Source organism: Pavona decussata, unplaced genomic scaffold (genome assembly GCF_977016875.1).
Source record: "Pavona decussata unplaced genomic scaffold, jaPavDecu1.1 SCAFFOLD_6, whole genome shotgun sequence".
NCBI lineage: Eukaryota > Metazoa > Cnidaria > Anthozoa > Scleractinia > Agariciidae > Pavona > Pavona decussata.
The window spans coordinates 6,824,325-6,840,239 of NW_028145430.1; the positions used below are offsets into that span (position 1 = coordinate 6,824,325).

At 42.3% G+C, this 15,915-nt stretch overlaps 3 protein-coding genes across 3 annotated transcripts; 1 reads left to right on the plus strand and 2 right to left on the minus strand.

The window, feature by feature from the left end:
• Positions 1-231: 231 nt before the first annotated feature.
• On the minus strand, positions 232-1,795 carry LOC146489499 (uncharacterized). The gene is made up of 3 exons (XM_085111040.1): positions 1,751-1,795; positions 1,284-1,343; positions 232-1,049 (listed from the first exon to the last, which is right to left on the minus strand). The coding sequence occupies exons 1-3, from the start codon at positions 1,793-1,795 to the stop codon at positions 363-365; spliced, it is 792 nt and encodes a 263-aa protein (XP_084967166.1). The 3' UTR covers positions 232-362.
• A 4,316-nt stretch (positions 1,796-6,111) lies between these two features.
• Positions 6,112-7,446, plus strand: LOC146489500 (uncharacterized protein F54H12.2-like). The gene has a single exon (XM_085111820.1). It carries the CDS (start codon positions 6,112-6,114, stop codon positions 7,444-7,446), a length of 1,335 nt encoding a protein of 444 aa, XP_084967946.1.
• A 2,803-nt stretch (positions 7,447-10,249) lies between these two features.
• Positions 10,250-15,628, minus strand: LOC146489501 (uncharacterized). The gene is made up of 2 exons (XM_085109076.1): positions 11,299-15,628; positions 10,250-11,195 (listed from the first exon to the last, which is right to left on the minus strand). Exons 1-2 carry the CDS (start codon positions 14,677-14,679, stop codon positions 10,446-10,448), a joined length of 4,131 nt encoding a protein of 1,376 aa, XP_084965202.1. The 5' UTR covers positions 14,680-15,628; the 3' UTR covers positions 10,250-10,445.
• Between the last annotated feature and the right edge of the window lie 287 nt (positions 15,629-15,915).

Genomic DNA, 15,915 nt, shown 5'->3' on the forward strand with positions numbered 1-15,915 from the left:
ATACTCGGAAAAAAAAATCCGAGTGCTCCTACCTGGATTTCGAACCCAAGACCTTCCGATTACTAGTTCGGATGCTCTACCACTGAGCTACAGGAGACTCGTGGGAGCTAAGGCCATTAAACTAGGTGTCACTCGCGTTTTCCAACCTTTTTTCTTTCCTTTGTTTTATCACTGTTTTTTTTTTCACTCAACAGGATCGATTTCACACGCTCTGAGATGATTACTAAAACCTTTATTAATGTATGACTGTCAGACTACACAATTTCGTTTCTTTAGCATCTACGGATCACAGTTTGTTCTAAATCAAGTCCGGGGTGAAATGCTACGACCCCGTTTAACACGCTGTTACATCTCTGAACACATCAGAGATGGGCTCCCAACCACCACTGGGTGGTAGATTGGCTTCCCTGTGTGCAGCGGAACTTTGGGTTGATGTAGTCATAGTGGCCAAAGTTGTCTACCTCTTTTACCGAGCCCGACTTTGGCCTAAACTGACAGGTAGCGTATGTACTGTCAGTATGCAGGAAGTGGCTATTAGCAATCTGCCAAAAAGGTATCGTTTGGTGGATCCTGATGTGTCCGCGGATGTTGATGTATTCAACTTTCTTGCATTTGTTGCTGACAAGGTCATCCACAATGTTGAAGTCCTTGAAGCTTCCACGGACATAATCTCTGAAATCGACGCCGTGGGTCGGGTAGCTGCATGTTGCTCGCCAGTGAGTGGAGTGACTCTGTAGGGACTTCATTCGTGCCAAACTCAGACGGTACATATTCCAGTTCTGTGCGTTCTCGTTCACTGGAGAGTTGTACCTGAAAGGAATTTTCCGAAACGCGGGAAGCTTACGATTTAGAGTACTCCAGGATATGATTAGGTTCCAGGCAGTGCCAGGCTCGGACCTGAGATCACAGTAAGCCGGGTAACTGTTTCCGTCATTATCGTAAAGCCTGTAGACGCCACATTTTGAGGCTCCTCTCAGCAGATAATCAAGGCAGGAGGTTGGACGGAAGAGTTTTCGTTCAATTTTAGTTGATTTAGGACAATCGTCTCCCTAGAAAAAAAGAAAAAAGAACAAAGAATTAAAATCGTTGACCTTTTTGGCATATTCTCCAGGACTCCAGTAATGTACATATTTAAACATTTATTGATTCGTTCGATCATATTTTCAAATATTTTTAATAAAATATCTTTATAAGCGACTCACTGAAATTACACAAAATGAATAAACTTGTCAGATTTCAGTAAAAACTCAAAACATTAAATATCAGTGTGTGAAGTATTTTACCTTGCATCCCAGTGTAAGAACTGGTTTGTGCCGTCTGTGCTGAGCAACTGCGGCAAGTGCCTGGAAAATGAAGAAAGATTTGATAGTTCAATAGTTAAAATCATTCACGGGTTTTTCTCCATCGTATAACTGAGATCCTGACATTCCTGTGATTTTTTAGGTTAAAAAAGGTAAACGGCGTGAATAATTATAATTATGTTTCTTGGTCATGCGGCGGCCTTACTCAGAGCAAAACTATTGACAAACGTAAGCCCAAGTTTCCTTTCACTCCATAATGGATTTTTGTTACCTAAAATAGGCTAAATAAAACGGTCATTTCCATCCTTTACTGGTTAGGTCCATGCATCGCTCGCTGGTTTGAATTTCGTCCTCCATTGCGAAATGTCGAACTCGGTGATAATTATCCAGATATTAAACTAAAAGAGGTCGTTCGATTAATAGTTTTTTGTCACAAATAAAATGCTTACGAGAAACGTGATGCCAGTAAAAGCTGCGATTATCTTAAATGTCATCGTTAGCTCTCCTTGAAATACCGCTTTAAATCAACTTGATGGAAAAAGGGTTTGGAACTCGGCTTCGTTGCTGACCAAAGATCTCGTCAACAAGCGAGCAGGCTAGGCTGTGTGTCACAAATATGGTACGTATACCAAAGGATGCTAAATGAATCGAAAACTTAACATGTTTCGTGAAGACAAATGGGACAAAGAGCTATGCGTTAAAACGCTGTGACAATCAAATCTTTGTCTTTGTCTTTTTGTGTAAATTATTAGAAGTTCATTGACCCGTATTCAAGAGCTTCATACGCTAATAGTTACAGACAATAGAGTAAAATAGTTAAGAAGTTAGTTGACAAGTTAAATGCTAGTTTTACAAAAGGAAAGTCTATAGGTAATAGTAGTAATAGATGTTGGAAATTAAGCCCCGTTAGTGGATCCCCTTGGATCCCCTTGGATCCCCTTGGATCCCCTTAATTAATATTCCTAAGCGTCGAGTCCATGACGTCATCTATTGTTATAACCTAGGGAAAAAATGCGTTCCTCCATACTAATGAAGTGTCGAGGTTTACTAATGAGCGTCACTCTTGCACAAAGGAAACAATAGACATGCCCAGGCTTGCCCGCTCTATACCCACCCTGATTGGATAGTCAAGACTCTATTGTTAGAGTTAATAAAAACAGCGCAAAATTTGAAAGCGTTATCATTCAACTAGAGTAAAGATTATTTTATCGCTGCTATATTTCGCAAGGATGGTTCCAAACGTTCAAGTCGAATCGACCCCTAAACCTCTCCTGACAGTAGACGAAGTGGAACAAATCCAAAGGCAGAAGGTAGCAAGTCTTGTTGGTCATGTGTTCCAGCTAACGTATGCCGCCATGCTAGACGCAATGATTCAAGAAGAAAAAATAAATCGCTGTAACGGTTGCGCTATTCACCATCCAAGTCAAAGACAGCACTCCTGCCTGATGATGGATAGCGAAGATGCTTGGTTTTATTTCCGAGATGATGTGGTCGAAAACATTGATCTGAATCTCGTCCTAAAAACCGCCGAGAGTGTATGCAGTGCGCTTGGTTTTAAGCTTGGAAAGTCGTGGGAAACATACGTGACCGAGCTGCCCAAGTTCCCTTGGACCAGCATCTATCTTACTTCGTTGGAACTCGAAGGATTCAGTGAAATCGTTCAACCGAAACAGCTGCAAGATCGCATTCTGTATGCCATTTACTACGGTCCCAGTGGATTGAAATGGAAAGATTGCAGTGGTATGGAAATGGACAGCCAAGTTGAAGCACAATGCCCTGAAACCATTGTCAGAAAACAAGAAGAACCAATGAACATTGATTTTGTAATTAACGAAATGCAAAACAAGCTGTTTGTTTAAAACAATAAAGTGTGTTTATGAATTGCTTTTAAGTCAGTGTGTGCTTGACTCTATTGTAGTTAACATGACTCTAGAGGGTTCTTCGCTTCGAATCCAATTTGATCGCTACCGTTTATTAGCAAAACATATAAATATTCTTCCAAGTGAAATAGTTTTACTTAGAGAAGAATTTTGTAATCTACCGGGCTCTATGCTTAATAAGTTAAAGGCTCTCCATTCAGAAGTCTTTTCGGAGGTTAATTGGGGAAGGTTGCTTATGTTTTTAAGTTTTACGGAACAAGTGGGTTTGACCGAGGAAGAATGGGAACGACTGTTTGATTTTCTCATTCCCATTCTTATCCAGATAGAAGAGAATAACTATATAAGTGAGCCCCGCTATAGGAACAGTCATTAGCGGTTCAACCTTCGCAGTAGTCACTAGTAATGGGTTGCTGGCCGTCTTCACCCTCTCTGGTATTAGAGCGCATTTTCAACCGCATTCGTGTCGTTTTAGCTTGTTGCGGGGGTCGAGTGATTGTTCAAAACTCCGAGTTTTGCGATGGAGAAAACACTGGCCAGCGTATATCTCGACCCAAGTCAACCCGCAAGTTTCGGTGGCTTAGATGCTCTGTACCGAGCGGTCAAAGAGAAGGGAAAAAGTAAAATTTCTCGGAAACAAGTTCAAGATTGGTTGAGTCAGCAAGATGTTTACACGCTTCATAAACCTGCGCGAAGACACTACAAGAGAAGTCGCGTCATTGTTCCAGGTATTGATGCACAATTTCAAGCAGATCTGGTCGATGTTCAAAATCTAAGCAGATACAACAAGGGATATAAATACCTACTGACGTGTATAGACATCTTTAGCAAGAACGCCTGGGTGGTGCCTTTAAAGACAAAACAAGGCCAAGAACTAGTCAAAGCTTTTCAGATGATTTTATCTACTGGTCGTAAGCCAAACAAGCTTCAAACGGATCAGGGTACTGAATTTCTAAACCGGCTGTTTCAGAACTTTCTTCGCGAGAAGAACATTGACTTTTTTACTGTCAATTCTGGGCTCAAAGCATCGGTGGTGGAGCGTTTCAACCGTACATTTAAGAACAAAATGTACAAGTACTTCACAGCTAAAAACACTCTTACTTACATCGATGTGTTACCTAAGTTGGTAAAGTCTTACAATAACACCTACCATCGTAGCATCAAGATGAAACCTAGTCAGGTGACTAAAGCCAATGAAGCAAAAGTGTGGGATACTTTGTACGGCAATGATGTTGACAAGCGTGTGCGATTTAAACTTCAAGTGGGAGATCGCGTAAGGATCAGTAAGGCTAAGCGGATCTTTGAAAAGTCTTAACTTCCCAATTTCACGGAAGAAATGTTTACAGTGTTCAAACGATTTGCGCGTCAAGTACCGGTCTATAAACTGAAAGATGATGCAGGTGAAATCTTGGATGGAACATTTTACGAAAAGGAATTACAAAAAGTCCTTAAGAACGATGATGTCTACCGAGTTGAAAAAGTTTTGCGTAAGCGAAAACGCAAAGGAATGATAGAATACTTTGTGAAATGGAAAGGGTACCCAGACAAGTTTAACAGCTGGGTTAATGAAAGTGATATCTCGAAATTGTAATATTAATGTAGACTTTGTTTTCAAATTCAATAAAAGAAAAGTGAAAATGTATGTTTGGTTGCTGCGTGATCTCTTTTAAATTAAGAATACCCCGAGGAGAAATTTCATTTCAACCCAAGACACGATGGAGGTAACACAGTTTTACTTGCATCTTCCTAGCAATAGTAGTCTCGATAAATTCCCCAACAACACTTTGACAGAGTACCGGGTTTGTTTACCTCAGATAATTAGCTTGACCGGGGACTGGGAAGTGGCTTTAACCGACATTCATTATCCACACAGCTGGAATAACGTTCAAGGCGATTTCCGGAATCGATTTTATCTCCGAAATCCAAAACTACATGGTTTGTGGGAGGTACTAATGATTCCACCAGGACATTATTCGTCTATCACCGGTGTTATAGCTAAGATGAACGAAGTGGTCAGTGAGGATGATCGCTTCAAAGACGATGTGCAATTTTCCTTCGATACTTTGAATCGAAAAGTGACCGTTTACTTACAAAACGGCGCCGAAGTATATTTTTCTGACATCGGGCATATGCTCGGGTTTTCTTCCAATACTCCAATTTCAAGCACTTCCATCGCCGAGAGAGAAGCCGATTTGGAACAAGGGTTTCACGATCTTTATGTTTACAGTGATATTGTTCAAGCACAACTCGTCGGAGATGCACTGGTACCTTTGCTTCGAATTGTCCCAGTGCAAGGTGATGACGGTCAACGCGTCAGTAGATCGTTTGAGCGACCGCACTACTTACCTGTCAGCAGAAGAGAGTTTGAAACGATCGAAGTCAATATAAAGCGCGACACAGGGGAATCGGTGCCATTGGAGCTTGGGAAAGTGTTGCTTACACTTCATTTTCGTCAAAGCAGAACAGCGAACTTTTAAACGCGATGAAGAAACTTTACTCTCCAAATCATAAATTGTACGAAGAATACTATATAAACCAAGCTAAGCAAAAAGGAGGAAATCTACCGGCTTTTCATGGATCCAGATTTCAGCAAGGATATGGCTTAGGTTCCATGTTCAAAGGGCTGTTTCGCTGGGCAATGCCTCATTTACAACAAGGTGCTAAAATGCTCGGCAAAAAGGCATTACAAACAGGAGTCCAAGTGGCTCAAGATGTTCTGAATGGAGATCATGTGAAAACCGCAGTCAGCAAACGGGCAAAACAAGCTCTCGGTGACATGACTTCCCAGAATTCATCGCAGTCAGGGAGGGGTCGGAAAGCTACAAAAAGGAAAGCACCAAGAACAAAAATCAGTTCACCTCCAGGCAAGAGAGCGAAAACATCTCCGCAGCAAAAGAAGAAACCCGAAGAGAAGTATTCACTCTTAAAGTAAAATGGCCTTTGTTCACCACGAGTCAAAAGAGTATACTAAATCAGAACTGGATTTGTTTAGCATCCCTTCAACACAAACGTCTATCAGCAAAGGTCAATGGATTGAGTATCACCTTCTCAGCAACATCACCGACACTGGTCCTATCGAATTTAACGTATCCGGAAGCGGAGAAGAATATCTGGAGTTGGCACGAACACAACTGTATATGAAGGCTAAGATCACCAAACCAAACGGTGCCAATTTGGATCCAAACACAGAAGTAGGACCTGTGAACCTCTTTTTGCATTCCCTGTTTTCTCAAGTGGACGTATCCCTAAACGAACGACTGATCTCCCCCTCCACCAACACTTACCCATACCGCGCTATGCTTGAAACGCTGCTGAGTTATGGAGAAGAAGCCAAGACAAGTCAATTGTCAATGTCATTGTTTTACAAAGATACCCCAGGCAAGATGGATTCCGTAAATCCAGTGGCTGACGATGCTGATGCAAACCTAGGGTTGAAAGCTCGCTATGCTTTTACAAAGAGCAGCAACACGGTGGATATGATGGGTCCCATACACAGCGATATTTTCTTCCAAGAACGGTTATTACTGAATGGAGTTAATCTAAGAATCAGGCTCAACAGAACCAAGAATGCTTTCTGTCTGGTTTCGTCTGCTGTTAATCCTCAGTTTAAGGTGATTATTACACAGGCCATCCTATATGTAAGGAAAGTGAAGGTAGCACCCGCCATCAGTCTAGGACATGCGGCCGCATTGAAACAAGCAACCGCCAAGTATCCGCTTCGTCGAATTGAGTGCAAAGTCCTATCTATTCCTAGAGGGTTCCCTACTTTCACCCCGGATAACATCTTTTTGGGTCAAATTCCTAAACGTATAGTGTTGGGATTAGTGGATACAGAAGCTTACAAAGGGAGTTACGCTACCAACCCCTTCGACTTCAAGCACCACAACTTAACCCAAGTAGGAGTGTACGTTGATGGCGAGCAAATCCCTCGTAAACCTCTGTTTCTGAAATTTGACGAGGCTGGTGGTCAGAATTTCATAGCTGGCTTTCAGAGCCTTTTCTCCGGTATTGGAAAGCTTTCCCAGGATACGGGCAATCAGGTGACAAGAAGCGATTACGGTCAGGGCTACACCTTATTTGCATTTGATTTGACACCAGATCACTGTCCGGGAGACCATTTTGAGCTTATAAAACAAGGTAACCTGCGAGTAGAACTTCATTTTGCTCAGCCGCTCGCCAATACAGTCAACCTCATCATCTACGCGGAATTTCAAAACGTGATTGAAATCGACGCAAACCGAAACGTTCTGTACGACTTTACAAACTAGCTAACATGGATACCGTTCAGCTGACGCTCATTTTGAGAAAAGATAAATATACCAGAGGTGTGTTTCAAGGAGTCTACCCTTCAGACAAACTACCTACAAGTGTTTCGTCTTACCCAGCCCTGTTCATTGCCAATGTAGATACCAGTGACAAGCCTGGATCGCACTGGATTGCATTTTATTTCACCAAGGACCGAGAGGGAGAATTTTTCGATTCTTACGGATTGCCTCCAAGCAATTATTCAAGAACATTTACAAGCTTTTTGAACAATAATTCTAGTAGCTGGATTTTTAATACTGTGACATTGCAAAGCGTAAACTCGAAGGTTTGCGGGCATTACTGTTTATATTTCGCCTTATTTCGCTCTAGACATGTTAACATGAGCACCATTGTACATCGATTTTCTAGTAATAAAAGTCGAAATGATTTTCTTGTAAAACGGTTCATTGAGAAACATTTCCCTCTAAGTCGTCCGAAATATCGCACTGATGTAAAAAAACAAAGAGCAATAGCACAACGCAATAAACACACCATGTAATTTAGTTTAAACGTATTTTATTGAGTGATCAAAATAAAGATGTTTTACAACAGTAAAAAATATCTCTTGTCGTGACTTATAATCGTAACCAGCGCACAGCCTGAGGGCGTGGGCTCTCAACTCTTCGTCTTTGTTTTTTCACGGGGGCTGAGCTTGTAGTGGGTGGGGTAGGTAACCAACGGGAGGGACTCTCAGGTGTCTCTTCTCTCACTCTTGCCTTAAACTCTCGAATAGCACTCTGCCTCTGGGGATTACGCACTAGATTTTCTGGAACATTCATTCGCGCCAGTCCCCTCGCAAACACCGACCACCCTACTGGTGAGAATCCTTTACGGTGACGCAGCATATCGTTGACTAAATCCACCACGTGAGAGCCGTTTATCGGTTTGTTTTCGTACAACAATTCGCCTTTATCGTTCCAGTCCAACACATCTCGATTTTCTTTAATTTTGTCCAACAATTGACGCGCTCCGTTCTTGTAAATTTTGGGTACACTTTTCATCACTTCTTGTTCCACGGCTGTTGTAATCTGAGATTTTTCAGGGGAAGGTATCTCTACCTGTTTCTCACTTTCCTCTGGTTTGGGGGTTTCAGTCGGTTTGACGGTTGTCAGCTTGACGTGAAGAGGTTGCCCTTTTCGCTGATCATAATAAGTCAAATAGCGCTGCAACACTTGATTATAAAGCTTCGCCTTTGCTTCATCATCTAATTCCTTGCTAGATAAAATATCGCTCATTTCATTGTCTAAGGTTCTCAGAGTTTGTGTCAAGGGTGGTGTTAAAATCTGCTGCCGTTGTTGTAATCGTTCCAGTGTATTCTCAGGCACGAGAACCATACGCCGAGTATGATTCATTTTAGGTAAGGATTGAACTCAGTACACGAAGCACGGGCGGTAACAAGACACTTAAAAATTTTCCTCCGTGTTGAACCAAAAGTTTCTTTTTCTTGTGGAGCGGTGTACTTTTTTCGGCTAAAGCGATCAGAGATTTCTTGTGAGCTAAAAGCTTTTTCTTGGTTGGTTTACTGACAGGCACTGTTCCTTTGAGAACGTTAAAAACACACTCACAAATGGTTCTCACTAAAGCGTCGTCGGCTGCTTTCAAAATGGCTTTACGTTGAACTGGAGTACACTTTACCAGGAGCTTCAGAAAGTCGTGGTTCTTTCTCAGTCGCTGGGCCATGATCAACTGAAGAAATTTCATGTGGTTCACTCCTTTTATCCCTTTCTGACATAGGCGCATTGCGTCTCCCCAGGGAAGATGTTACTGCGCAACCGGAAGTCGCTTGGTGTTTCCGGTTTAAGATCACATAATAAATAACAATAAGGCCGTTTCGTTGCGTCTTGAAACGCCTCTTGCATGGCCAGGAAACATTTGCTTCGCCAAATGATTTACTTGACTGCTATCTCTCGGAGACTTGAACAGTACCAAGTAATGACAATTCAAACTCATATCTCTCAGCTCTTTTCCACGGTGAAAAATGTTTTGCAAAATAAAGATAACACTGAGGTTTCGATGATGACAGCCTTTAGTAAACAAACTGGTTATTCTCTGGTCGTTACTCAATTCGTGCAACAAATCGTCAATGACCACTAAATTCCGAATAGAGGGATTAATCATGGATTCTAAATTATCAGACACTCCTTCAACGAACGTAATGTTTGCAATAGTTTTAAGCATTTCATCATAAGCGGGCTGCCAAATGCCATAACACCAGATGATATTTTCAGGAGCACCTTCAATCATGTCTTCGCCCGATTCTAGTAAACGTTTAACAAACTGACTTTTTCCGCAACAAGTCGGTCCTGCAACAAGCGCGGGGAAAGGATGTTTCCATCTCGGGTCCATGATCACAACTGATTAACTGATTTGTGCGTACTCTCATTTATAGAAAAAATTGTTTTGGGTTCACCCTCTTTGTCATACACACGAATCGCATTGGTATTTTGTAATTTTGCAAATTGAAGCCAATATTTCGTTCTATTTCCGATAACTCGTGGACTTGAGTTAAATGATTTGCTAATCGAACTAAAAATTTAGAATGACATCCCGGTATGGGGCAATGTTTACATTTTAGTTTCTTCATGCTGACAGGACGAATGTTAGATACCAACTGAGTAAAACTATTTGCGACACGAAATTTATTGTTGATTTTCAAGGGCAGATCGGGCAGAAAGGGCATCTTTTTAGCCCTGTGTTTTTTCCCCTAAGCGCGCGTGGAGATCTCGCGTGTAAGTCGTGCGCGTCGAGTCAGGAAAAAAGCCACGATTAAATTCAACCAATGATTTATTTACAAACTAATTTCCTATGTACAAACATCCGTGAAACGCTACGCAAAAATACTATTTACAACTAGAGGCGATCTTATATAAATATTTCGGAAAACTATTTTGAGAGTAATATATATTCAAACTTGAGAAAACGAAAATTATTTACAAAATCAATTTTTTACAAACTTGAAAACTTAAATATCGAGTGGAGTAGTGCTAACTCCATCTGCGAGAATTTTACGTTTCGGGTAAAAATACGAAAATGCATCTCTGACCTGGGTATAAGTGTACATAGTATTATTTACAACTCTGAACCCTCGATTCACCCCAGCACTATTTTGTTTTGTAAGTAAGACATTAAGGTATTTATCTTTGTTAATGTCATTGCATTTCTTATTGACACCCTTACAACTAAACTTATCTTTGGCCCCAAAACAGTAGTAGGTTTTGGAACATAAACCCACGATTCCTTGTCCCTCCCACTCAACTTTAAAAAGACCTGGCTTTCTCTTATCATAGGCCTTATGCTCCGCAGTGTCGGTACGGGGAAACCAGTTACATTTATCAGCTTCGAACTCTGCTTTCAATCCTGGTTTGACCAAAGACTCTACGCTATCCCCTGAAATGGCAATATACGCTGAATCCGTATCCATTTCACACATTTGGAAATCTGCACGATCGAGATACTTGTCTAAAAAATCATAATAAAATTGTAACATGCGTAACTTGGCATATTGATAAACGAAAAAACCGACTTGAATGGGTAGATTTAACCTTATGGTCTTCTTACAGGACTCTACTTCATAAGTATCTTCCGTGATGTTTTCTAGCTTTCTGAACAGAGGTGTGTTGACTTTACGGCTAGCTTCAGCATCAGAGCAATATTCCACGTTTCTGTGCTTCAATTGGTTGGTAATCGTTTTGCCATAGCCTGAATTCCCAACCTGAGAGATTAAAAAGATCTGTGTAAGTTTTTCTATCCATGAAATGTGTATTGCTTCCTTCCCTTATGTTCCCAGAATGAAATATCGTCAAATAACTACTTACCAATTTCATCGTATCTGCAATGATGGCCTTCCTAGGATCGGCATCCCCAGCTCTCCTCACGTCTGACACCGCATCCCCAAACGGTTTAAAGCAGGGCTCAGGGGTGAATTCAACCACTTGGTAGACTTTGGTTACTTCCAATCCATGTTCCAGATACCATTTAAGAAGGGGTGTGGCCAGCAGGATCTTGTCACCTTTCATACTACCAATCAAGCTTCGCCGAGGTTGGGTCATGATGTTGTGTTCCTCTGCGTACGCTTTCATAAGTTCACCAATATCATCGCGGCTGATTTCTGTGTTCTTGAAGATCGGGCACATTTCACTAAACTTTTCCTTTAAGTGGTCCGGTACACGAATATCCACTTCCACGCACCCAAACAAACGCTCATTTCGCACCTCGCTCAAAATTTGTTCCGGGCTCATAATCTTGACTTTGTCGAGAGTTCTTCGCACTTCGGTGGCAATAAAACGCCGTAGTTCTCGGTTGGTTCTCTTCATTTCTCTCCACTGACATTCATACATTTCCACCACGTTGTACCCTTTGCTGCGTATATACTCCGTGTTGGCTCTCGTTTCTTCTCTGATCTCAGCCATAGGTTTCTTGCGTTTCTCGTTAAACTCTTTTCCGCGGTTGAGAGCGCAGTCATGGCCGTGCCAATAATACCCCTGAAACTGGTACACAGTTTGTGACTCAACATTGAAACCGTCGACGGGAAGTTTACGATCCCCAATGCGCTTCTCTGTATTGTTTAACTGATGTCGGATGTGAATTCCCTCTTTGTGCGCCACCCATTCCAACCATTCAATAGCCATGGGTACAGAACTTTTCGGTTTGAACTCATTGTCCGCCAGGCGTCTCGTATAACTTCCCGTGGGCATATCTTGCATGAGCACCCAGAGGTACAAAGCATTTGCATCGTAACCCACGATTTTTTCACACAGCTTAGCAGCCTCGCCTTCCTCTGCTTCTCTGATCTTTGTTTTGTCGGCTTCATGATATCGGTGGAAAATAATACTTGGGCCACCTGTGTTGTTGTCTCTGATCAGATGGTAGAGATCACTGTTCGCTTGATCGAAGAGACTGAAGTAAGTTTGAGGTGAAAGATAAGAGAAGAGGTACTTGAGGGTTAAACCAGGGACAGAAATGCCATCTTTAAACATATCGATCTTTCTCTCCTGCCAGAACTGACTCATTTTCTCTGCTGCCTCGAGGAAAGGAACGACATACAAATTATTGTACCAGATCAAGAACTCTTGAAAGGTGGACATTTCATTGTCTTCCCATACTTGCTGGCAGTACTCATATTCTTCTTCTGTAATGTTTTGGTTCTTCAGACTTGAGTAGAAAGCTTCATGGGGAGGTAGTGATTTTTCTTCTAGCTTGTCCAGTCCATCGACCCACTCGTACGGGAAGAAACCTTTAGTTTGCTCGCACTCGTACGCTTTCAGGAACTGATCATAGCTAAAGCCCGGCGCGACATAGTTCGAAATGTCCAGAAATTTTAAGGAGTTTGTCTTGAGACACATATGGTTGCTGTTTCTTTTGACAGTGAACTTGATGGGTTGAGACTCAATGAGGTAGGGAAATACAAATTCTTTCACAGCGTTGAGATCGTACTTGCCAGAGTTGAAGCCTAGCACGGGCAGTTCTTGTAAGTATGCGTTCAGTTTTTCAGCTAGCTCTGGTAAGACTTTGTTGTCGCTAGTCTGCTCTTGACCAAACAACACATCTTCGTACTGGGCTAGCTCATCTCGCTGTTGTCTCCTCTCTTGTCTCCTCTCAGTATCCAACTCAACGTTCAGTCTTCTGTAAAAGGAAAGGTCGTTTTCTGTTACCTCATCATTGAGAAACGCGCGATCTTCCTCATTCTCCGGTTCGATTTCTTCCTCGTCGTCATCGTCATCACTTGCCATCAAATCGATATCTCTTTCGTTGTCACTTAATTCTTCATCATTATCTTCCCCTTCTTCACTTTCAGCTTGCTGACTACCCTCCTGGATATCAACAAGTATTTTCGCTAATCGGTCTTCTGTTGAGTCATCGCGGTTAGGTACTTGCTTCAGTGCTTCAAACACAGGTGCAAACTGTTCACGGAGAATAGAAGAACTTTTCAGGCTTATCTTGGTGAGGTACTGCATAAATTCTGTAATAAACACGTTTGGGTCGCCGCTAGTCACAAAACATTTCGGTGCTTGGTAACCAGGCACATTACTGCACACACTCACACTGAGGGGAACATGGGCCGATTGCCAGTTCAATTTTTCTGTGTTCTTCAGTTCTTGCGCTTTTTCCTTGTCAAAAAAGCACTCAAAATCAAACGTGGCGCGGTAAGGAAAATAGCGGGCTTCTTCTGGGACAAGAATTCCTTCGTCTTCGAGCTCCTCAAAGATGGTTTTGGGTACATGGTACGCTCCGCCAGGATACTTGAGGTGGACTTTACCGTCACAGGTTTTCTCATGACGCTGACATTTCCACATATCTTTCCAGTACTTGCCACATCTTGAACAGCAGAAGGACTTTGAGTACCGGGCGAGATCTTTAATATACGAGAAATGGTTCTCATAGAGGTTGAGGTACAGAGTACAAGCGTAATGGCGGTGAGAGCGGCGAATGAGTGAAGCAGAGATGTCAGGTTTGTCTTCGTTACCATCGTCTTCTTCCCCGTGGTCCTGAGTAGGTGCGAGACTGTATACTTGAATGTTCACCTCGAATAACTTTTCCAACTCGTCTAGTTCGGACAATTTCACCCCATGGAACTTTTTCTTGGCTAGACCGGTTTCTCGGTACTGTTGATAATAGTGCTTCGTGTCCCTCTCTAGGTTCTTCGTGTGGCAACCGTTATGGAGGGCCAGGCAGCGGAAGAAACAGAGGTTATCTTCGTAGGGTTGTCCTCTTCGGATATCGCGATCGAGCGGGATAATTCCGCGGTTCTCTACAATGTAGCCCGGTAGATATTTCCCTCGACCGATCGGATGATCGCGAAGTTTCCACACAAACCAAGTAACATTCGTGACCAGATCCACGACCCATTTACTATTTGGTCTTTGCTGGCGTATCCACTCCAAGAAATCAATGTTGTTTACTTGTTCGTACAGGCGTTCCAAATCGTCTGGACTTGAAACCAGGAACGGCTGTTCTAAGACCAGGTTGTTGTTGGCAGACGGGTGGTGATACTGGAGAGCGCCAGTTTCTGTATTACGGAGGATAAAACCAAAAGCGAAATTCACTTTAAAGACGGTCGTCTGATCTGCAAAGATGCGGTTCAGCTGTTCGCGGAGGCTTGAAGGACTGATCGTCGACAAGCGAAAATTATACCAGTCTTGTAAACGGTTTTGGCGGCTAAATCGGGTCCGGATTTGCGGCCAGTGCTGTCGGTACATTTGGGCGATGTTTTCCTCACTACTAGGAACAAGGTTTGAAGGAATCAGCGGTGGATCTTCTTGCCAGCTAGTCCCAACAGCAGCAGCAGCAGCAGCAGTTGACGCTTGAGGAGTGGATTGAGGAGTGGTTGATGGTTCTGAAGCGGTACTTGCTTGGTCCGACCTCTTAGATTTTTTCGTGGCTGGTGCATCTGTGGTTTTAGATGCGGAACGTTTACGGGTTGTAGCGGTGGTGGTGGGTTGTTGATGCGCGGTGCGAATATGAGCATTGTAAGGTGCGAGGTTGTGGAAGGTTTCGCTGCAGGTGTTACAGGTGAACGTGCGTTCGGCGGCGCGCTTGTCGTGGGCTTTCAGGTGGCGATTGAGGTGCGACTTTTGGGTGAAGCGCTTGTAGCAGCGCGGACACTCGTGGGGTTTCTCACCAGTGTGAATTAGTTTGTGTTTCTTCAGATCCTTTGGGCGAGTGAAGGTCTTGCCACAAGTCTCACAGCGATGTTCCTTGCGGGGTTTCTTTGCTGGTGGCTGTCCATCACCGGTTTGAATACCCTACAATTAGTTATTTTCTAGTCTTAGCAAAGCTTAACTATCCTCACGATTATTATATAAACGTCACTTGAGTGAAAAACTGTCACTGAGTGCGAAAAACAGCTTTGTTTTTGTTTATCGCTAACAATAATCAAGGAAGAATTACTAGTGTTTCTACTTTGTTAGGATATAGACTAGCTTGTTCAACTAAGCTGTAAAACTCAAACTTTGTTTTGATTTTCAAGTTTTGATTGTGCGATCAACCGCAAAAGAGAATTCAACGAGTGATCAGTGAATAGGAGTTGTTCTTTTAATCAGCTGATATAAAATCGACTTTACGATCTCAGAAAACGTTTGTAGTATAAGAAAATAGGTCACTTACGGTTTCCATAGAGTTCTCCATCGGAATGTCTTCGAAATTCCACTGAAAATAAGTACAAATAGACATAAGTTGGTTGAACAAATTGGAATGTGTTTGATGCGTGAAACGATTGAATCATGAAATCTCAAAACTTACCTCGTTAAATAAATTATCCACAGTCTCCGGTGATAATTGCGAATTATGATTACTCTAAAACGAAAGAAAAAAGTTGACGTTAACGAAATTGCAAAACAAATAGCACAAATAAATTGAGTAGCACTAGCTATTGTTAAGAAGACCTGAAGCGTTTAAGTCATTGTTCTTTAAAAGACTACAATAATTTACTCGTA